The 23,214-nt window shown below is 41.9% G+C and overlaps 1 protein-coding gene across 1 annotated transcript in view; it reads right to left on the minus strand.

The window, feature by feature from the left end:
- Positions 1 to 2,955: 2,955 nt before the first annotated feature.
- Positions 2,956 to 23,214, minus strand: part of GRHL3 (grainyhead like transcription factor 3) — a 47,515-nt gene continuing 27,256 nt past the window's right edge. Inside the window, exons 9-16 of the mRNA XM_074305844.1 lie at positions 22,830 to 22,988; positions 21,785 to 21,863; positions 20,592 to 20,725; positions 18,783 to 18,817; positions 16,656 to 16,744; positions 15,441 to 15,526; positions 11,551 to 11,615; positions 2,956 to 5,304 (exon numbers count right to left, since the gene is read on the minus strand). Of these exons, the coding sequence (XP_074161945.1) occupies positions 5,190 to 5,304; positions 11,551 to 11,615; positions 15,441 to 15,526; positions 16,656 to 16,744; positions 18,783 to 18,817; positions 20,592 to 20,725; positions 21,785 to 21,863; positions 22,830 to 22,988 (762 nt within the window). The 3' untranslated portion in view covers positions 2,956 to 5,189. The remainder of the gene's footprint in view (positions 5,305 to 11,550; positions 11,616 to 15,440; positions 15,527 to 16,655; positions 16,745 to 18,782; positions 18,818 to 20,591; positions 20,726 to 21,784; positions 21,864 to 22,829; positions 22,989 to 23,214) is intronic.

Here is a 23,214-nt window from a genome sequence, read left to right on the forward strand (position 1 = left end):
CAGTCTCTTGGAAGGCTGTGTGGTAGGATAGTGCATTGAGTAGGGCCTCAGAGGACCTGGATTTAAAACCTGCTCCTGCCTGTGACTCTATCAAGTCAACACTCTAGGCCTTGAGAATCCTTCTCAGTAAAAAGGATTGGACTAAAGAGCCTCTATGTTCACTTCTAGCTCTGAAGCTGATTCCCTCTCTGCCTCTTTACATGGCAGTTTCTACTACAGTTCAGTCAGCTGGGTCCAACTTTTTGTGACTGAACTTGAGCTTTTCTTGGCAAAGATGCTTGAACAATTTGCCATTTACTTCTCTAGCACATTTTACAGATGAGAAAACTGAGGTAAATACAGTTGCCCAGGGTCACACAACTAGAGAGTATCTGAGATCAAATTTGAACTCAGATCTTGCTGACTCTAATCTCAGTGCTCCATCTACTGTGCCACCTAATTGGCCCTGAGAGAAGACTTAATGGGGTTATGATATCTGGGTTCAAGTAATTGATGAGTCATCATGGGGTTATTCTACATAGGCCCAAATAGGAGAACTAGAACAAATGGTGGAAATCACAAGCAGGTGGACTTCTGCTTACTATATAGAAAAACTTGCTTAGATGAACTAGAATCTTATGTAGGAAGTTCTTGTTTGATGAAATTACCACCTGTCAGAGATGCTGTGACAGGTTCCCATTTCCAGGAGTAGGACTAAATGATCTCTGAGAAGTCGCTTTCATTTCCTATATTATATGCCCCCATTTTAAGACCCTTTCCAGCTTTAATATTCTTAATTCTATTGTTCTTTCTAGTTCTGCTAGTTTGCCATTTAACCTTTATATTCTAAGATGGTAACTCAAAAGTCTACTTTTTAAGCATCTCTTTAGCTCGAACATTCTTTGTTCTAATGTGCCTTTCAGGTCTGATATTCTAGATTCTAAGATCCCTCCCAGCTCTGACATTCTATATTCTAAGACTTCTTTTAGTTTTAATGTCTTATAGTTTTAGAAGTAAATTTCTTGAAACTAAGACTTCCCCTAAACAATAGGTGGATGTGGCACTTTGCTCTTTATAACTGAAAGAAAAGGAAGATTTTGTCTTTTCCATAGAGATATCTTTTCCTTCTGTTTAAGACATAAATCTGTCCTATCTCCTTTCTTGTCTTCAGTGAGTAGTCCTGATATGGGAAGAACAACACCCATCTGTATTATGTCACAGCCAAGGTCTTATTAGACCCTTGCAGAGATCTCTGCAAAAAAGGATGGGTGGGTATCATTATTCCCCATTTTGCAGAAGATACTAGACCTCACTCACCCATAATTATCCACAAGGACTGAGTAGTAGAGCTGGCCCTGGAATCTAGGTCTCCCAGCTAACCTTTTCAAGACATCACCTGCTGTTTTCCTGCAAGCCCTTTCTGTTTTTTTGTGTGTGTGTGTGTGTGTTGTCTCCCTTCCTGGGAAGGAAATCTCTGACATTCAAAGTCAGGGCAGACTTTGGGAGCCGCATAGGTGACTCAGTGCCATTGAGCTGGGTATTTTTGATATAGGGATTCTAGTCTTCTTTCTCTTTCTTATCTTGATCTCCCCTCAGTAGTTTCTTCATATATCTCTCAAAGAAGGTGCATTAGCTTGGAGATAGGAAGGAAGCACAACAAATATGATTATAATGATAACTGACATAGGACTTCAAATTTGTAAGGCGCTATGTACATATATTTATTTACATATATGTACATACATGTATATACACATTTATATGTACACACATTTATGGATATGGAAATGTGTATATACACAATTTTAAGGAATAAGTGCCATCCTCATTTTCCAAATGAGGAAACTGAGGCTGAGAGATTAAAGGACTTGCCCAGAGTCACAGAGCTAGGAAATGTTAAATGCAGCATTTGAATCCAAGTCTTCCCACCTGCAAGGCCAATGTTTTTGCTACTATGACAAAGGTAGTTCATTGTTATAAACCTTTGCACCCAGGTTGGAAGAACTTGAAATATACTTGGGCAAAGATATTTCTCTGGATTTCCATTTCCCCATCCATGAAATAAGAGAGTTGGATTAGAACGTTTTTAAGGTTTCTTTCAGTGTGAAATACTGTAACAACTCAAACTTAAAATTCCAGATCATTAGTCCATCGCTTTAATTTTTCAGATGAGGAAAATAGGACTCAGGGAAAGAAAGTTACTGTCATACTGCAAATTCCAGAACTGGGATTTGAACCCAGATCCCCTGACTTTCTCTCTTCTATGCTTTCTACCTCTATACAAGGTTCTTAAAGCTATACAGGCAAGTCTTTGCACTATGGTTCTTGGAGAGGCTATTTGATGTAGTAGATAGAGCAATGGATCTGAAGTCAGGAAACCTACATTCAAATTTTGTATTGACCACTTACAAATTGTATGACCAAGGGCAGATCCCTTACTCAGCCTCAGTTTCCTCATCTGTGAAATGGAGATGATAATATTTATATTGCCTACCTTCCAGTGCATAAAAAAATGATTGATAGAATTTAAGATTCTATAGAAATGTGAGTTTGAGACTTCATTTTTCTAGGCCTCTGTTTCTTCATTTGTGAAATGGAGATAATAGTCTTTTCTTGCCTTTGTTACAAAGTTTCTGTGAGAACCAGAGGTGGATATATTATTTGTAAAATGCTTCAAAGCGACAATCAATATCCTTTTTATATATAGGGTTTGGATAAAATAGAAATCCTAAGTCCTCAGATCTCCTCATATATGACATCTCTGTTCTGACCATTCCAGATACTTCTCTATCAGTCCTCAAAACATTTATGGGTTGGAGAGAGACAGACAGACAGACAGACAGACAGACACACACACACACACACACACACACACACAAATTAAGAGAGAGAAGGTTCAGTCAAATGAAGCTGACCTATTTGACTCTGATTTCTGGAGACATTTACAAAAGGAAGTCATATTCACATCTGGTGTGTCATGTAGTCAGTCCTTTATTAATTAATGACATACTAATACAATACAAAACATTTAAAAAATCCAAGAAATGTGAAATAACACATTGTTTGAAATGATAAAAATGTCCCCATGAAAAATATAAAATGTTGCATATATATATACAATACATATTTATATTTTATATATATATATATATATATAAAACACAGACAAAAGTATACTCAGGAAATGTATCACATATTAACAAAACATCGGTAGACAACAACAGGATCCAATAAAATATGGCAGCAAATGACGGTTTATGTTACGTGACCAGTAACACAGTTTCAAACAATGTGGTATCAACTAGTACCCTTGCATCAAATATCAGTAAAGATCAACTGGTAGCCTCTTAACAAAAAGTTATCAAGCAACACTAACTTGATATTCACTGGTAATACCATTGTATCAATGTCTAGGGACACTGAGGGAAAAATATGATCTCAAACAGAAGGAATAAGTTGTGATGATATCTCCAGTGGTAACCAGGTGAATGAGACACAGTGGAATGAGAACCTACTAAGAACACAAATGCATGAATTAAATGTGGTGACTGTAACACAGACTCAAATTATCTCTCTAGTAATGACCCGAACAATAACGTTAGCAACAAGGTATCGTATTGTAGCAATGATGAATTGCAACAATATCAAACAGCAGCATGTTCTCAGTTAAAAATGGGGTATTAGGCAGTAACAAAACAGCAAAATAACAAGATTAACCAGATAATTAATGGTCATCACCATTAACCAGATAATTAATGATCATCACCATTAACCAGATAATTAATGATCATCATCATTAACCAGATAATTAATGATCATCACCATTAACCAGATAACTAATGATCATCCCCATTAACCAGATAATTAATGATCATCATCATTAACCAGATAATTAATGATCATCACCATTAACCAGATAATTAATGATCATCACCATTAACCAGATAACTAATGATCATCCCCATTAACCAGATAATTAATGATCATCATCATTAATCAGATAATTAATGATCATCATCATTAACCAGATAACTAATGATCATCACCATTAACCAGATAACTAATGATCTTCACCATTAACCAGATAATTAATGATCATCATCATTAACCAGATAACTAATGATCATCACCATTAACCAGATAATTAATGATCATCATCATTAACCAGATAACTAATGGTCACCAGAGTGACACAGTGGCAAGAAATGACATTGTATTTTACTATGAGCAATAGCATAGTTTCAAACAATGCAGCATCAACTACTATCCTAGAATCGAAGAGCAACTTATCAAACAATGGCAACTCAACATCCAGTAGTAATATCATGCTGTATAGCAACACGGTACCAAGGAAGGAGTATGACCTCAAATGGATTGTAAAGCTGACTCTAGGAATGACTGGATAACACCATGCAGTGGAATGAAAGCCTACAAAGTACACAAATGCACGACTGAACTTAGTGTCTGGTAGTAACGTAACCTCAAATTACCTTTCTAGTAACAGACCTGAACAAGGACAATAGCAACAAGGTGTCCGATTGTAAGAGAGATGAATTGCAACAATATCAAACAGCAGCATGGCCTCAGTTTGGAACAGGGTATCAGAGAGTAGCAAAGTAGCAATATGACCAGATAATTAGTGACCAAGGCGTCGGAGAATGACACAATGATAGCCTCTTTTAAGAGCAAAACCAGTTATACTTTAGTTGGGGAAATGAGTGGGGAGCGTATAGCCTGATGTGGCTGATCTGGCTTCAAATGTCTTTTTCTTGCACAAATGAAATTTCCCCATCTGCCTCCCTGTGTCTTCTGTCTGGAAATGGGAGATGCCACAAGAGTGGCCTTGGAAGTCAAGACCACCGATATCCCAATCAAAATGTCTGACCATTGGGCACAACAGGGCAGCCCCCAGTGCAAGAAGCAAGAAGGATCTGCTCTCAAGAATGGAGTAGGAAAGAGTCTGAAGGCTGGGATGGCAGCTGTCTCTGGAATCAAAGACAGAGCGGCACCCCAAAGGGGCAAAAGGCTTCTCTTGGGAGCTGCAAAGGCTGCTTCTGAAGACTGAGCATCTTCTCTCCCGGGTGAGTGCATTCAAGTAAGGGAGAACACTGAGGCATAGAAAAAGGTTGTGTCGGGGTTTTAGGGCTACGTTCTGGCTCTGCGAGTCAAATGTAGGCCCATAGGTCCAAGGACAGAGCAACTCTGGGGCCCTATAGCTCCTTGAGGATGATCTGAATTTTGCCATCGAGTTCTCCCATGTCGAGCAGGAAAGCCACATGGTTACTGTAGTGCTGGATGATGTTGTTGTCCATGTTCACCAAGATCCTGAAAAGGAAAACAGGAGAGGATGAGCAGACGCTGAAGATGGAATGATCTCAGCATCAAGGTTCTAGGATGGTAAAGGGGTCTAAAACTGGGAGTAACCGGAGAATTCAAGATGAGCCCCATAGGTTCTTAAGAATGAAAATTCTGTCTCTCCCAATGACCACATCAAATATTTCTCTCCCTTCCTGGGATCTTATCAGGTGTTTGTCTGACTACTGAGCACAACTGTCATAACCTAACAATTTATAGAGGCATTGAAGGCAGGAGCTTAGAACCTTAGGGAGGGACCTTAGAGCACAGAAATGTCAGCACTAGAAGGGTTCTTAGAACATTAAATTATCAAGCCTCAGAAAAGTTTTGGAACACAGCATATCAAAGCTGCAGAGGACCTCAGAATGCAGAATTCTGGAGATGAAAGTGAAACAGAGCTGGAAGAGGACCTTAGAAAATTATAATAGCGATTGCACTACTAATTACTATAACCCTTCCAAATGGCTTTGCTTCTCTCAAGGAGGCAGATCATACCTAGGTTGTTATCTCCATTTCATAGATGAAGAACTAAGGTTAAATGCCTCATTTAAGATCACAAAGCTACTTATTGGCTAACTGGGGGCTTGAAACTCATTTAATCTATTCTGCCGCTAAGTACTGTCCTGTGTGGGACAGATCTTTCTCTTCTCTTGGCTCCCAATCAGTCAATGCTATACCTAAACATTAGACAACCTTGGTCTGAGGATGGGCAGGATGAATCAGATAGTCCTGATGAGCAGTAAGGAGGGAAATTTCTTCTCAATTCCATCCAGTCATTAAACTAACCATGGAGGCTTGGGGATTGAGGTCTCTTCATGGGACTATCTTTGGCAGTATCAATAGAGCTATTATTCTCTAGATTGAACATTTCTGCTTGGGATTAGAATGCTCACAGAGCCAAGGACATCTTGGTTGGTCACTGCCAATTAATTAGAGGAGTTTCTTTCCTGGATTCAGACTTAGATTTATTCCCCAGTCAATTTCACAAAGGACCCTTTGCTTTGCTCTTCTTCAGGGGAGTGGAAAACCAAAGGAGATCCTCTGGGACCTAGTCAGATTCAAAGCCTTTGATCCCTTTGGCTAAAGTGAGCTTCTTTCTCTGCAGTGTCATAGCAGTAAGAATACTAAAGTGAAAGTTATTGAATTAAGGGATCTAAGGTCTAAGAGACCATCCAATCTAACCTTGTCAGTTTCCAGATGAAAAAGCTAAGGATTATTGTTTCTGATTTCATAGATTCAAAATGGCAACTCAGGATCTCTAAGCTAAAGCTGAAAGGAACCTTAGAGACCATCTAGTTAATTCAAACTCATCATTTTATAGATGTGGAAACAGGCCAAGACAAAGGTTGCCCTTGTTCAAAGAAGTCCTAGAGAACAGAAGTTCTCTAAACCTGGGTCCTGTGATTCCCAAACCAACTGGTCTTTCCCTTGTACCACTTTGCCTCCCTGTGAATTATAGAGGGTACCAGTATTAGGAATTATGGTTATTCCTTCTTGCCAAGATTTCCTTGTTAAGGGTAAACCTTGCCTCTCTAACCTTTTCCCTCTCCACCTCCAACCTGGCCCTTCCCAGTCAGAGGGGAACCCCAGAAGAAGACAATTGGTTGTAGTTTCATTCTCCCTCCCATCTCATATTGTTTAGCTTCTGAAAGCAATGTGATTCTGGTCTTTTTAGCTGGGAGATGAGAAGGATGAATACCCCAGCATCTAAAGCAACAGCAAACATAATGTGTGACCTGACTGTCATTTTTACCCTCCTATCTGTCTCACTTCACATTAAAAATCTGGCCAGGGGCCAGCAAAAACAATGTATTACTTAATCTTCCAAGCACTCAGTGATGCTTGCAAGGCTGATGGTATCTCTCTTTGTCCAGAGGACTCGCTATGTAGCTTTATGAAAATAAACTTGGCCATTTATTAGAATTTCCTGTTCATCAGATTACAGAGAGGACTGGGCCCAGGGAAGGGTGGGGAATCAGCCCAACCTCGTCAGAAAAGCATTTCTGAGGGGATATATTTCCTAATCTGCTCATTTGAAGCAACTTAATCAGGGGCACCTTTGAAGGGTAGAAATTCTTATAAGTTGGGAAAGGTGTTCCTGCCTCAGTAGAACTTCCAAGAGATATACCCTAAGTCTATCCTAGTATCTAGTCAAGAACTGCCATTGTCCTCTATTTAGAGGGAAAGATGGAAGAAGTAACATAGGGCAATGTTTCTTAAATTGTGGATCATGACCTCACATGGGGTTACATAACTGAATATGGGGATCATGAACTTATGGTTTATTATCAGTCAATATATGTATATATAGGTACATTTTATGTATATATATATATATCTATATATGTAATATACCAATATATATAAAATATACCTATATACTCAGGGTCACGTAAGAGTTTCTGGGGCAAAAAAGGGTCAAGAGTGGAAAAAGCTTAAGTCCCGGTGTAGTATGTGGAGTAATGAGAATACGTGTCAGAAGACATGGAGATGAATCATGATGCTGCACATCAATGGCAAGTGGCAAGTGGTTCTTCTCTGTGGACACTGCTTTTCCTAACTGTAAAATGTGACATTGGACTAGATAAGATCCCAGCTCTACATCGGTGTCCCTGTTCCCTATGAAAATGTGGGTGATGGACTCACCCGGCCTAAATATCTCTCCCACCTCTGACATTCTCTGTTCTAAGATCCCTTCTAACTCTGCTGTTCCATGTTTGACAATCCCTCTGTATTCTCAGAAAGGCCCCTTCTGGCTCTATCATCCTATAGCCCAAGGACTCATTCAGCTTAAATTCTATGACCTAAGGCCTCTTTCACAATTCTGCATTCTAGGGATATTTTGCATTGACATTTTAGCCTAACTGTGACATCTGATTTTCCAAAGTACCTTTCCAGCTTAGGTGTTCTGATGTTCTAAGGCCCCACTCAATTTTAAATTCTATGAATCTGCCAATCATCCAGACTGGGGAATGAAGCTCCCAACTGGACTTCCAGATATTTCAAACTCTCCAAAAGTGCTGCGGACAGTCAAAGATTCTGCCTACTCTGCTCCCAAATGATGAGAGTTTTGTTATTCAGAAGTAAGAAACAAGGGAAAGTCACTCTGGGCAAGGCAGCATTGAATGCTGAGCTGAGATTCTGATTCAGCTCCAGTGAACACGGGAGTCCCAGTTTAAAACCGAAACTTAACTAAACAAAACACACACACACACACATTCACACATAGAGACAGCCATTCTCAGGGCCCCTGATGATGAGCTCATTAGGGAATCATACAGTGTAGAGCTGGAAGAGATCTCAAGAAATCTTGCCTCCTGCCTGCAGGTACAGCAATGGCTAGGGAAGAAGCCCCAAACATATACCATACGGATTCAAGGAGACTTGAGTTCAGATTTAGAGAATTATTACCTATATAGCCATAAGTAAAGAACTCAAACTTCTCTTCTACAAAATGGAGGGGAGGGGGAGAATACTGTTATTTGTCAGGAGACAATTCAGGACAGTGGAAACTCTTGAGTCAGAGCAGCTATTTTTCAATCTTACCTCTGAAAGTTACTACTTGTATAATTTTTAAATTTTTGAGGGTCTGTTTCCTCATTTGCCAAATAAAGTTCCAGATCACAGGTTCGATTTCCACAATTGTTGTGTAAAGCAGCTTATAAACCTTAAAGCACAATTTAAATGTGAGCTATAATTCTTAAGAGAATATCCTGAATTTCTCTCCCTCATCTCTTATTAGCCAGGTAACTTTGGTCAGAGCACTTTCTCTTTTGAGCCTCAGTTTCCTCCTCTGTAAAATAGAGATAATCTCAACTGCTCTCTTTTCCCCACTTGCTTTTGTAGGCAGGAAAAGGGCTAGTCTGTCTCTGAACTGTTATTAATTTTCTAACATAGCCTCTCCCTGGCCAATCTGATGGGCCTCTGCCATTTGTAGAGTTGGTCAGAAGGAGGAGAAACAGGTAGTTAGGGCCCTTGCTCGGCCCCTCCCCCTCAATCCTTTGTCAGCCCCCAGCCCTAGCCCAGGGAGCATTCTGGGAGGGGGCGGCAAGGTAAGGGAGACTCACAAAACCTCTAAAAGGAAAAGGCCCAGACATTGTCTGGAGGCAGAATTCCTGGGCTCCTTCCAGGTGCTATTAATAAGTAAAAGAGTACAGTGCTGCTGGGGGTGGTGGTGGTGGGGAGGGAGCACTGGGGGACGGGATAAGAGAATCCTCCAGGAGAGGGATTTAGGGAGATAGATCTCAGTTTCGGGCCATTGTCCAGGCAGAACCGGGGATGGGTGGAGAAGGCTTCCAATTAACCCCTTACTATTATTTACTGTTAATCGCTCATAAATAATGATTTCCCCAATCAGCACTCACCACATAATGACTGCAAATTGGGGCTTAGCAACAAATGACTGTGGCTTCCCAGACAGCGGCTGGGCTCCGAGGAGACCAAACCTGCCCACCCCTGCTGTGGGTGGGGTGGGGGTGGGTGCACAGGAGCTGGGAGGAAGACTCCTGGCTCCATGTGTATGAATTGCAACAGAAAAACAGAGGATGTTGACTGAAACCATCAGTGGGGGCAGAAAAGGGAAGGGGGATAAAAATTATACTGGCATTTAGATAGTAATTTCAGGTTCACAAAACAATTTGTGTTCATTTTCTCATTTCATGCTGATGCCCCAGTGTATTTTTCAATTCAAAAAACACTAATTAAACACCTACTGTGTTCTGCTACTCTACAGCTCAGCTTCTTAAACTGTGAGTTTAAGCACTTTACATATGTTAGCTCATTTGCTCCTCACAACAGTCCAGAAGGTCAATGCTATTATGATGTCCATTTCACAGATAAAACTGAGGCTGATTAGAGTTTAAATAACTAGTTATCAGTGACTAGTAAATGTCTGAAGCAGAATTAGCATCCAAGTCTGTTAGATTCAAAGGCCTGTACTCTCCATCTACTTTCAACACCTGCCAATAGTCAATTGCCTGGGGTCAAATTTCCTCCAGTGCTTCCATACAGCCTATGTAACTTAAATCTCAGTTTTCTCCTCTGAAAAAAGGGGCATTGCTCTGCATTATCTCAAAGGCCCCTCCAGCCAGCCTTAAGGCTGTTTACTACCCAAGTAAGGTGTTTTTACTACCCAAATTCTTTCAGGTTCAGTTTGATAGATCACTCTCCAAGCTTTTATCTCTCTGTATGATTCCTCATTGTTTCCCCTAGAGTAGCTTGCTCAGGGTCCCAGGTCAGTGATTTCTAGAATTGCTCTAGCCTACATAGAATGGTGATCCCTGAGATTGAAAAAGAGTATTGTGGGCACCCTTTTATTCCAATAACCACCCTGGCCATGCAAACTACTAGAGGCATTCAGCATATGTGGATAATAAAAACCAGTCCTGCATACACTCAGAATCAAAACCTTACAATGGAGAGGAAAAAGCAGAATAGATCTCAGAGCTGGGAAGGCCTTAGAACACAGGATGTCTGAGCTGGGAGGGCCTTGGAACACAGGATATCAGAACACAGGATGTCAGAGCTGGGAGGGCCCTTAGAACCCAGGATATCCAAGCTGGAAGGTCCCTTAGAATATAGAATCTCAGAGCCTGGAAGAGTCTCAGCATTATAGAATGTTGGCTCTGGGATGCCATCCAATCCAACAAGTACTTAGTAAGCACCTGCTCTATAACTGGCCCTTCAATGTAAGTAAATATTTGAAAGCTACAAAGACCAAATAAAAAGTCGAGTTGTTCTTAAAATATAAAATATTAGAACAGAGGTACAAAAGAGATGAAAATATATCAAGTACGAACTTGATAGTTTGAAGGTACAAGGGGAGAACACTAAGGGTCCTTTAGGAGACAGTACTTAAAAGATCATCTCACTTAACAAATGGGGAAACTGAGGCCCAGAGAAACACTGCTCAGTGGTAACTGGCAGAGTCTGACCTGGAATGTCTGACTCTATTCTCTTTCTACCAGATGAATATAGATTGGAAGAGGTGGAGAAACACAGTCTATTCTCTTGAGAGTTATGGGGCCTTTTCCCCCAATGTCTTTCCCCTCAGAACCCTTGACAGGCTGGACACACACAAAGACACTTGGACACAAGGAAACACTTTGTGTCTTTGGTCCCACCAGTGGGCTGGACCTACTTGTGATTTACAATCTTGTTAAGGCCAAAGGCTGTTGACAAGTAGGTGCCAGCATTTCCCGGCATGCACTTACTTACCCTCGCTTGCATTTTTTATAGACTTTGTAAATACTTTCTTCAGGAAAACCATACTTCTCCGAGATCTGCAAGAGAACAGCCAGGAATTTTATTTGCAGGATGCCAAGGCCAGATTTTAACAGCCTAGAGGTGAGGTGGGAGGGAGTAGGTAAGTAAACTTTCCCCACCATCTAAAAATAACAATAATACCTCACTTTTGTGAAGAGTACTATGCTTTTCAAAAGAGCTTTCACATCCATTATCTTCCCAGAATCTCAGGATAAGCCTGAGAGGAAGGTGGAGCCTGTGGCCCTGGGCAGACCTTTGATAGATGGTCTGTAAGATTCCTGCCAGATACTATAAAGATTTCCATTTTGCCCATTAAGAAACTAAGGCCTGGAGAAGTGAAATCATAGGATTACAGAACTTTAGAGTAGGATGTCAAAGCTGGGAGAGCCTTCAGGACACAGGATGTCAGAGCTGGGAGGGGGCTTAGAACCCAGGAGGTCAGAGCTGGGAAGGCCCTTAGAACCCGGGAGGTCAGAGCTGGGAGGGCCCTTAGAACCCAGGAGGTCAGAGCTGGGAGGGCCCTTAGAACCCAGGAGGTCAGAGCTGGGAGGACTCAGAACATGGAATGTTAAACTTTGGAGGGGCCTTAGAACATGGGATGTCAGAATTGTGAAAGGCCTTAGACCATCGATTCTCAGAGCTAGAAGAGACAGACCCTGATCCTTTGCAATTCTGACATTCTCTGTTCCAAAGCCTATTTTAAGTTTATCTTTTTGAGCTTCTATAAATATTTATGTAACACTAGCTCAAATAATTGCAGAAAAATATTTAGGGACCTCTGAACCCCAGCTGGAAGGTTTTTATTCACCCTCACTCATGTATTACATAAGAACAAGAGAGATTGTCAAGTTGTCTGAAGATGTTTCTAGAGCAGAAGCCTCTTCAGGCTGTAGCCTTTTCTTTGTAATAAAGTAGCTATGTGCAGCTGAAAAGTTTTGTTCCTTTGATTCTGTCACTGGATATTCCAACTTTCCCTCAGCATCAAGAGGATCACTGAGAATATTAAATCTTCCTTGACTGGCTTCTTTGGAACTTCCCAATTGCTGCTGACAGGACCACCCTCCTCCTGGTAGCTCAGATTTGCAAACTTGACGTCACCCCTGACTCCTCACACTTTTAATCATGCCACTTATCCATCCAGTTTCCAAATCCTGTCATTTCTAACTTGCCACTATCTCTTGTACCCCTCTCTCCACTCATGTAATTACTACCTAGTTCAGGCCTTCAACATCTCTCACCTGGACTACTGTTATTAACTTTCTAATGAGTTTTCAGCCACAAATCTCTCTTCTCAAAAGTACTCTTCACTAAACCAATTTTCTTAAGTATAGGTCTTATCATGTCTTACTCCATAAAATACAATGAGATAATATTTGTGAAGGAAAAAAAAAGGAGAAGGAGGAGGAAAAGAAGAAGAAAAAAGAGGAGAAAGAGGAAAAAGAGGTAATAAATAATAAAAATAGGAATACAAAAATAGAAATAATAAAAATAATAAATAAAATAATAAAAATATAAAAATAAATACTTATTATCTTCTACCTTCCCTTCAATAAATTGCAAAGGCTGATTGAATAGAAATTGTTTTGCTCTCATTTAAAGCCTTTTTCCTTTCCTACTTGGTCCCTCCACCTTTTCAGGCTTGTTATACATTACTCCCTTCCATATACATTATGGTTCATCTCCTATTGTCATATCTTTACACAGGCTGTTTCCCAACCTAGAATGTTCTCTCCCTAACCTCAACTTTAAAAATCTCTGGCTTCCTTCAAGACTCAGCATAATTCCTGCTTGGCCCCATCTCTTTTCTCCCAGCTGCAAAGCCTTTCCTCTAAGGCTGCCTCTTCTCTATACCTTATGTGTACCTATGAATAAGTTTTCTCCCTTATTAGATTATGAACTCCTTGAGGGCAGAGATTGTTTTTGCCTTTTTTTGCATCTCCAGCCCTTAGTACAGTGCCACAGGTAATCCAGGCAGATCCACAGTCTTTAGCTAGCCTTGAAGGGATCTGAGAAGTCATCAAGAATGGAGAAATGTTCTCCATACTATTTCTCCCAAAAAGTGGTCATCCAGCCTCAGTTTGAATACTTCCAGGTCAGGGAACACTTTAGTTCCGGAGGCAGCCCATCTCATTGTCAGAGGTCAGTTTAGGAAGTCCTTCCTCATGCTGAACCTTATGAATAACCCTCGTGGATGGCTCCATTTCAGTCTATTCAAAACCACTCAGTTTAATTTCTGTTAAAGCTCACAGAGAAACAGGTTTGCAAGGCTAACAAAGGCACTGGCCCATCATAAAACAGCCATCAGATTATGGAGAATTTACGGCGTGTGCTTTTCCTGAGGAGCCAGTGTTATAGCAGCCAGGAAGATAACCATCACAGAAATATGCCTCATATGTCCCTCCCGCAACCCAGCTCCCCAAATCCCCCTGGAACAGGGAGAGCCACAGAAAAGCTGAGGCTTCAGGTTTCACCTTAATGGACCCTAGATAGGATCAAAAAGATGTTGGCTTTTTTCATTATAGTCAAAAATATGAAAACCTTTTGGGATTTTAGTGGGTTGCCGGCTCAACCTGAGTCAATAATGTATGTGAGACACCAATTCGGGGGCAGGGGGAGCAAATGTGGTTTCCAGGCTTTATTGATGGGATCGAGGTGTCTAAAAGGAAAGGTCGGCTACCACAGGCCAGTGCTCATGAGGAGGGAGGGCCTCAGGCTGGGTCCAGCTGAAATGTCTTTCTCAGGTGTGGGTGCCTCATTTTAGGAAGAAACCTAACAAGGTGATCTACATCTAGTGAAAGTAATCAGTATTGGGGGTGCTTAACAACCACACCATTGGACAAAAGAAAGGACCAAGTCTAGAGTCCAGGCCAATGCCTTATACTCAACTTGAGAAATGTGTGTGGAATACTATTGGTGAATGTTCAGTCTGGAAGAAGGGAGACAGTGGAGTGAGGCTGGAAAGCAAGTAAATATTTTTTTTTAATCAACTATCTTGAAGAACTATCTTGTGAAAGATGGATTGGCTTAAGTTCCTTGGCCCCAGAGAGCTGACGCAGAAAAGGTGGAAGATACATTTATAGAAATAAAAACTTTCTATCAAGTAGAACTGCCCAACAATATAAAATGGCTGCTTTTGGAAATAGCTAGCTCTCCTTGTTAAGAGGTATTCGTAAGAAGCTGGGGAAAAACATATCAAGAATAGGGTAATGGAGGTTCCTGATTGAAACAGTGAACTAATGCTTTTTAAGATCTCCCAGCTAGGATGTCCTATGTTCTAAGGGCTCTCCTAGCTGACATTCTGTGTTCTAAGCTCCTCCTAGCTTGGAGACATTCTGTGTTCTAAGGGTCCTCCTAGCTCTGAATTATGTTCCAAGAACCCTCCTAGCTCTGACATTCTGTGTTCCTTAGAACTCTGACACTCTCTCTTTTGAGAGGAAGCTCACATCCGACCCTGGATACTTACTGGCTTTGTAACCCTGAGCTAATCATTTGATCTCTCTTTGCCTTAATTTCCTCACCTGTAAGGTGAGAGGCTTGGACATGATGGATTCTCAATATCTCTTCCATTCCTGAATTTATGACCCCAGATCTCTTCTATAGTCTGATCACCCTTCCAGTTCTAGATGTTTCCAGATCATGTCTAGTACTAACACTTCATTCTCTAAAGTGCCTTCTAACCCCAAGGATTTGTAGCCAGATCTCATTTAATCATCTGGGAGAGAAGAGCAGATCAGGATTGCAAATACCTGTATCCTTCTAGGATTATCCAAGCTCCCTAGGGACCATCTCTTCTCACTTCCCCCACCTTCCCCAAGTAAACTGAAAACTTGAATAGATCTTACCGCATTCCTTAACCCTTTGAGGTCTGGGGTCTTCAGCATGAGAGCATCAAACACCTCCTCCGTCTCCCTCCGGACATATAACAAGACTGCAAAGAACAGGAAAAAGCTTTAGTTTACGTGAGAGGGAAGAATGAAGTCAATATAATTTCAGACATGGGGATCAATCATAGAATTAGTAGATTTAGGGCCAGAAGAGACCTTATAGTTATGGAGGTCCCTCTAGTTCCTTCATTTTATAGGTGAGAATCATGACTCAGAGAAATTAATCAACTTTCCCAGAGGGACATGAGTGATAAGGGGTAAAATTGGGATTTGAACCCATCTTCTGATCCCAAATCCAATACTTTCCCCCCTATACCATGAAATCTTGAGCCTCGGAAACTTTTTTTCCCTGAGGCAATTGGGGTTAAATGACTTGCCCAGGGTCACACAGCCAGCAAGTATTAAGCATCTGAGGCCAGATTTGAACTCAGTTCCTCCTGACTTCAGGGCTGGTGTTCCATCCACTATACCAACTAGTTGCCCCAACTCTGAAACTTTTTAAAAGGCCCAGAATGAAGAGAAGCGAGCATAACTCTCGGTGTCTGTCCAAGCCCCAAAGAATGTTCACCCATTAGAGACAGAACTGTCCCCATGGCCAGGGGCATGACACATGGCTTGGAAGACTAAAAGGTATTCACACACATATACATACACACACACACACACACACACACACACACACACACAGATATGTGTGTATATCTATATATCTTACAATGAGAAGATCTGAGTTTAAGATTGAGTTTGTCATTTACTAATGGTATGACTATGGCAAATTACTTGATCTCTCTCTGAACCTCAGTTTCTCCATCTCTAAAATGGGAATAACATAATTTGTTCTACCTTCTTCAAATGCCCTCACGTTCATAAGACATTGTGTAAGCTTTGGAGAGCTGCATAATTGAATATCTTTATTATTCTTCATCCTTCATAGCAGATGTTAGTACCTCCTGGAGAGGTACCAGGGGCTGTCCCAGTCTGATTTTCTTAGAGAATGGGGCATACATCAGCATGATGTGTGTGAAAGAACATGGAGGTTGGAGTCAAAGAACCTGCCCTGGACAAATACCTCTCTGAGTGTTTTGGTTTTCTCCTCTGTAAAATGAGGGGACTAGACTCAGGGATCTCAGAGATTTCTTCCAGATATTGTGTGGGGATGGGAGGCGCCCTTACCTCTCTGGAGATCATCTTCCTTGGCTTGTTTGGGAGGCAGAAGGTCAAAGTCATCAGAAAAGGGTGAACAGGTTCGTTTAAAAGGCAGCCTGAGGGGACAGAATGGTAGGGAGTTCCAGGTCAGGAGCACAACCAAGAGAGAGAATCAGCTAGCCTTAGAAGCTATGTGGAGAAACTTCTCATGGGGGGATTTCTGTTAGACTGGACAAAGAGCAGGGGTAGTCTTGCCCTGTGTTGACATATAGCTCAGAAAGTTGGGGTCCCTCCAGATAGTGCCATCGGACCTACATTTAAAAAGCAGTGCTCTGTATTTCAAAGTCCGATTCTTTTTGTACAGCAAAATAACTGTTTGGACATGTATACTTATATTGTATTTAATTTATACTTTAACATATGTAACATGTATTGGTCAACCTGCCATCTGGGGGGAGGGGAGAAGGAAAGGAAAAATTAGAACAAAAGGTTGGCAATTGTCAGTGCCGTAAAATTACCCATGCATATACCTTTAAATAAAAAGCTATAACAAAAAATAAAATAAAATAAAAGGCAGTGTTCTGGGAGGGGGGGGGAGAAACTGTACTAGAGAAGTTAGAAATCCCTGAATATGACTTGGGAGGTTGGAAGTAAATGTAGATAAGCACTTAACATTTGCTTTGTATTATATCTTTTATGGTGACCTCCATGGACCCCTTTTCAGAACCAGATATTTAAATATATTATATTTAATTTATATATTTACATCTATAAATTTCATATATTTCTGTATATTTAAATATGTAAAATTACAAAGGAAATTAATTATTTTGATATATTCCTATTGAAAATATTAAAATCAACTCACAGATACTAGGCTAAAAACTCCTGGTAGAGATTTTATATCTCTCAAAGAAACAGTCAGTAGAGGGAAAAGAGCCCAGGAGTGGTTCTGGATACCATTATGTGGCAAATCCATGTAATTTCGGGCGTATTGTAATTACTCATATATGTTTCCTGACTCCTAAAATAAAAGTCCCACAAGAACAGGGATGGATCAGTCCTTATTAAACCAGCACAGTGTTCTGCAGATATGTTTTTATTTATTCAAAAACATTTTATCTTGCACATAGTACTAAATAAATCTTTCTCCAATGAAGGAATGAAGGAGGGAATGAATGAATGACAGCTTTTGTGTATAAAAGCGCTCAGAAGGAATGGAATGATCCTATTCCCTCCCCAGCACCAAGTCGTCTCACAAAGCCGCCAGCCAATCTCCCCATCTGCCAGGCCATCTCTGAGACTTGCTATTTTGTTTGTTTTTACAAGAGGTTGTCTCGCCAGAGATTAGCTGAGTTTTCACATAAAATGAGTCCAATAAAAACTGGGGGAGTTTCAATGAGAAAGGAAAATCTGGTCCCTAGCTCTGTGGTTGAGGTCCACGCCCTCCAGCCACTGGGCCTCCCTTATGGGGCTGTTTCTAGCAAAAGCATGGTCAGCCTTAAAGGGACGTTGGACTATGTCTGCTCACAGTAGGTGCTTAATACATGCACATCTATCATTGTTATGATGATGATCAGCATTTTGTCTATTCCACCACCTTGGCTATTCCCTCCACAAATAGTGATTGGCAGCTAGTGTGGCAAAGAAAAAAAATCCTCCTCTGCTGGCCAAGTGTCAAATGATGAACTCCCATGCAATTATGGAGGCTGGGCCCTGAATGACAGATTAAAAAGCACATTTCTGGTGTGGTTCTCCAGGCCTTTCCAGCTTGGTGGACTCTGCTAGGAGTGATATAGCGTTCCAGAACCTTGGGGTCACCTCCATGCCATAAAAAAGCATCAGAAGAGAGAGCAGGGACCTTCTTACTTTGTATCGTAGTGCTTAGCATACACATCTGGCACACAGTAGCTGCTCAATAAATGCCCTTCCATTTCTTTCATTCATGGAGAATTGGTAATAGTAGGATTACTAGTATCATGGCTGATCTTATGCTCAAGTCCTGACTTTGAGAAGCATGAGCTCCAGGAGGCACTGGCTTGTAAATGGGCCTGTGTAGGGGGAGCTGGGAGCAGGAGGTAACTCCAGAAGGGGGAGCATGATACAGGAAGGAGAAAGAGGGAAGATAAATAATAGGGGCAGGATTCTTCATACCTGTTTGTGCTGTTGTGGATGGTAGGAGAACCAGTCTAAAATGCAAAAAGAAGATGTATTCCATCACATCAGTGATTTATATATTTACATTTATAAATTTCATATTTAAATATATAAAATTACAAAGGAAATCAATTATTTTGATATATTTGGTTAGTGAAGTAGTTCCACTTGGGGCAGGCAGATATAACAGAACACTGGCTTGGAGTTGGGGTTCTGTCCTGCCTCTGACATTTGCTAGATACATATCCAGCCTCAGGCAGCTCCCTAAGCCTGAGCCACTCACAGCTCTAGAACATTATCCACAAGAGAGACCTTCCACGGGGAGAAAGCCATCCCCTCCCAAAGCAATGCCTCCTACTTTGGGTTTACATAAAACCTCCATCCTTTTTCTCATAACTCTCCCCATCACCTCTATTTGTGTCCTGAAGCAGGATGTTAATGCTCAACTATCATCCCTCCTCCCAACCCAAGTCTTCTCTCCTCCAGGAGAATCACTCCTAGATCCTTTGATCAATTCTCGTAGGGCTGACCTCGGACCCTTCCCTTTCCTGGATATTCTTCCCTGAACAAGCTGTGGCTCAGTATGCATCCTAAAGGCGATTCCTGGAACAGAGCCCAAGAAGGCAGAGGAGGAACCTGATTGCAACAGAGGGCAGCAGATATATAGGCAATAGGCAGTCGGGAGGTCTGAGGTCACACTCTGCCTTGGACACTAGTGGCTGTGTGGACAGTCCCAAGCTCTCTCAGCCTCAGTTTCCTCATGCAGATAGCAATCTGCTCCAGAGACTGTTGCAATAATCGAATGAGAGAACATGTGTAAAGTTCTCTACAAACCTTACAATGCTATTGTTATTCAATGTAACGTAGCTGAATGTCGTCATACCATTGACTCACGTTGTGGTCCACTAAAGCCCTCAGATCTTTTCTCCCTGAAATCTTGCTATGTTCCCCTCACCGCCATCCCACAACCCCCCCCCCCCCCCCCTGTGCTCGTGAGAAGGTACAGTCACAGTTTTGAGACCTGTGAGGATCAATAACTCCAGTTTGCCCTTAAAAGACCATTCCTTGAATCTGGCTACAGGCTCTACACCTTAAACTTGGCCAGACATTTCATAAACATATGTTGTAAGTTACCATATGGAGCTGTCTGAACCCATAACCTCCCTGATCGGGCTGAGTCAGGAGCCTGCTGGGCCCTTGCCAACGTGTCACCACACGCTGCCTCTGCGGCCTCAGGGAGGCCGATTGTGTCATCCCCTGACAGCCCATATGGCACGTCTCCGTGGACGCCTCTCCAGCCCGGCTGCTCCTCACTGAAATCAGTATTCCTGGTCGCCACCAGCTCCCTACTCACTCCTAGGCTCATTTGAACCTTGCCTCTGTACACAAAGGAGTGAGGAGTTTATTCTAACTGTCATCACTGGCTCACTTAAGTGCTTCCAGGCAGGGAATGTAATAAAGAAGAAAATGGGGAATAAAATAATATTAATCACAGCTTCAAGATTACAAAGCACTTTACATATAGGCGTCCATTGTTAGTATTATTCCCATTTGTTGTTGCTGAGTCATTCTGCAGTGGTGTGGGACTCTTCGTGATCCTACGTGGGGTTTTCTTGGCAAAGATACTGGAGTATTTGCCATTTCCTTCTCCATTCATTTTATAGATGGAGAAACTGAGGTAAACAGGGTGAGTGACTTGTCCAGAGTCACACAGCTGGTATCTGAGGCTGGATTTGAAGGAATGATGTGTCTTTCTGGTTCCAAGCCTCAGGCTTGGGCGGTTTGGACCCACTCCCTGATGCTTACCACGCCATTCCTTTGCAAGTTGGAGAAGTGGATGTTGGGGATGAAGAGAACAGGCTGGCTCTCTAGGTCAGACTCTGGTCGAAGGTAGGTGGTCTCATTGCCTCGGAAACTGGACAGTAGGCAGCCCTTGAGCCCTATTGGGGAGAGACCAATTCGCACCTGAGAAGTTGACTCCAGTAGCCAGCAGAGACTGGTATAGAGTCCTGAACCACTTTGAACCCAGGCTCTCCAATGAACTAGTTCATTGTACAGATAAGTAACTTCTCTTTTCTGGGTCTCAGTTTCCTCTTTTGTCAAACAAGGGAGGGTAGATGGAGGTTCCAGATTTCCTATTCTAGTTCTAAGACCCTTCCCATTTCTGACTTTCTGTGTTCTAAATTCCCTTTCAAGTCTTACGTTCTATGCTCTGAAGTCCTTTTTAGCTTTAATATTCTACGTACCAAAGCCCCTTATAGTTCTAACATTTAACATACTAGCATGTGGGATATCAGTTGGTCCTTAAAACATGCTAATATATTCTATGTTTTAAGAATCCTTTCAGCTCCATTTCATATACTAATATTCTATGTTCTAAGGCTCCTTCAAGCTCTATTTATTTTTCTATTCTAACCTGTAGGGTTCTAAAGTCCTTACCAGCTCCATCCACAAGCTGTTCAATATTCTAAGGTTCTTTGTAGCTCTAATACTATTTATTGTTATTGCTGTTCAGTCACATCCAATTCTGTGACCCCATTTGGGGTTTTCTTAGCAAAAAATATTGGAGTGCCTTGACATTTTCTTCTCCAGTTCATCTGACATATGAGGAAACTGAGGCAGACAGAGTTAAGTGACTTGTTAAAGGTCATGCAAATAGTATCTGAGACTGAATTTGAACTCAGGTCTTTTTGACTCCCCAACTGGCACTCTATCCACTGTACCACCTAGCTGCCCAGTATTAGTCATACTAATCTACTATGTTGTAAGAGTCCTTTCAGTTTTTAACAATTTATGGTTCCATGATTCCATTCCACCCTGGGAGATTTTACTGAGGACACGGAGGCTCTCACTAAGTGAAGGAGTCACTGTTCCTCTCCAGGCTCCCATCTCTTGTCCTGACTCTCCCTGTCCCCCCCAAAGCCAATCTGTGGACTCCTACTACCTATTGTATCTAGACAGAAGGTACCAGCTGTTCTGCCCCCAGGCATAATACTGACCATTGTTGCTGGAGTCTGGGCACTTGGCTTTCCTCCGAAATTGTTTGCGTTCATCATCTCGCATTTTCCTCTCTGCGCCCTGTGTGGGAAAATCAAAGTCACCAAATCACCCCGGGCAAAGGGCTGTTTGCTTTCATAACTGCTGTTTTGCATCTTACAATATGTGTAAACCACCATGTCATGTTTTCTTTACAGAGCAAGACCAGGAAATGACAGCTCAGGCCCAGCCCGGGCCTTGTGATAGGGCCCGAGCTGGAGCCCCAGGGTGACTTCCTCAGCTGAAATCCCCAGGTGCCCCACCTTCAGGGATAGCTCTCTGGGCAGAATGGCTAAGGGGGAACACCATGTCCCCTAAGGCAAAACTCTGACAGGGATGCTGAAGGGCAGGAGAGGGACACTTCTCAAAGAACAGAGGGTCAGGGAGGATTTTTGGAGAGCTGATGTGCCAGCACTAAAGGCTAGAGGTGGGATGCAAGCCTGAGACCTGGCCAAGAGGGGAGACAAGATGTATATGTACACACACACACACACACACACACACACACACACACACACACACAGAAACAACACTGTAATGTGGAAGAAAGATTGATAGACTGGAAGTTTGAAGACCTTGGTTCAGATGTTGTCATGTATTAATAATTGTGTAATTGGAGAAGTCACTTCTCTCTGGCCTATAGTTATAAAAAAGAGGTAGGGGTTTAAGACTAGGTGGTCTGTAAGATCCTTTCTAGTTCTAGCTTCCTGTGTTCTAAGGACCCTCCAGTTCTGACCTTCTTTGTTTTGACATCCATTGTTCCAAGGCCCCTTCCTGATCTGACATTCTAGTACCCTTCCAGTTCTGACATTATGCTATCAAATTCCTTAAGGATTAAGTTTGTAGAATGTAAGATCCTTAGCCCCGACCCAACCTAAGTTTCACCCCCTGGGGAAGACAGAGGCTGGAGAGTCTGGGAGGCAGCATTCTGATTTCCATAGCTACAAGGAGAATCACTGGGAATGAGAGGGAGATATCAGTTCCCAGCCCATTCTGAGCCTCCATTACCTTATCACAGAATATCTTGATCTGGCAGACCGCTCGGTGTACCAGTCGGTCTGTCCCGGTACCACAGTCATAGGTGTCTATCTGGAGATTTAGTGGAACGCCTTTTACCCCCTTCTGGGTGGAGAAGTCTGTGCTCAAGCAGTTGACTCCAATGAACACCTGGGGGAAAGAGGAGAAAAGTAGCAAGATGAGTGGTCTTTCCAAAGTTGAGGAGTTTTAGGGTTTGCCCTTGACATCAAGGCTGGTTCTAGGAGTCCAAGGGTCCAGGTATTCTACGTCTAAAAGGATTGCTATTGGAAACAACACAGAATTATGGGGAAAGCCCTGGACTGTGAGTCAGGAGATGTGGATCATGTTCAGAACCTGTCACTAATTCAATGTGCGA

The sequence above is a fragment of the Sminthopsis crassicaudata genome, chromosome 3 (assembly GCF_048593235.1).
Source record: "Sminthopsis crassicaudata isolate SCR6 chromosome 3, ASM4859323v1, whole genome shotgun sequence".
Lineage (NCBI taxonomy): Eukaryota > Metazoa > Chordata > Mammalia > Dasyuromorphia > Dasyuridae > Sminthopsis > Sminthopsis crassicaudata.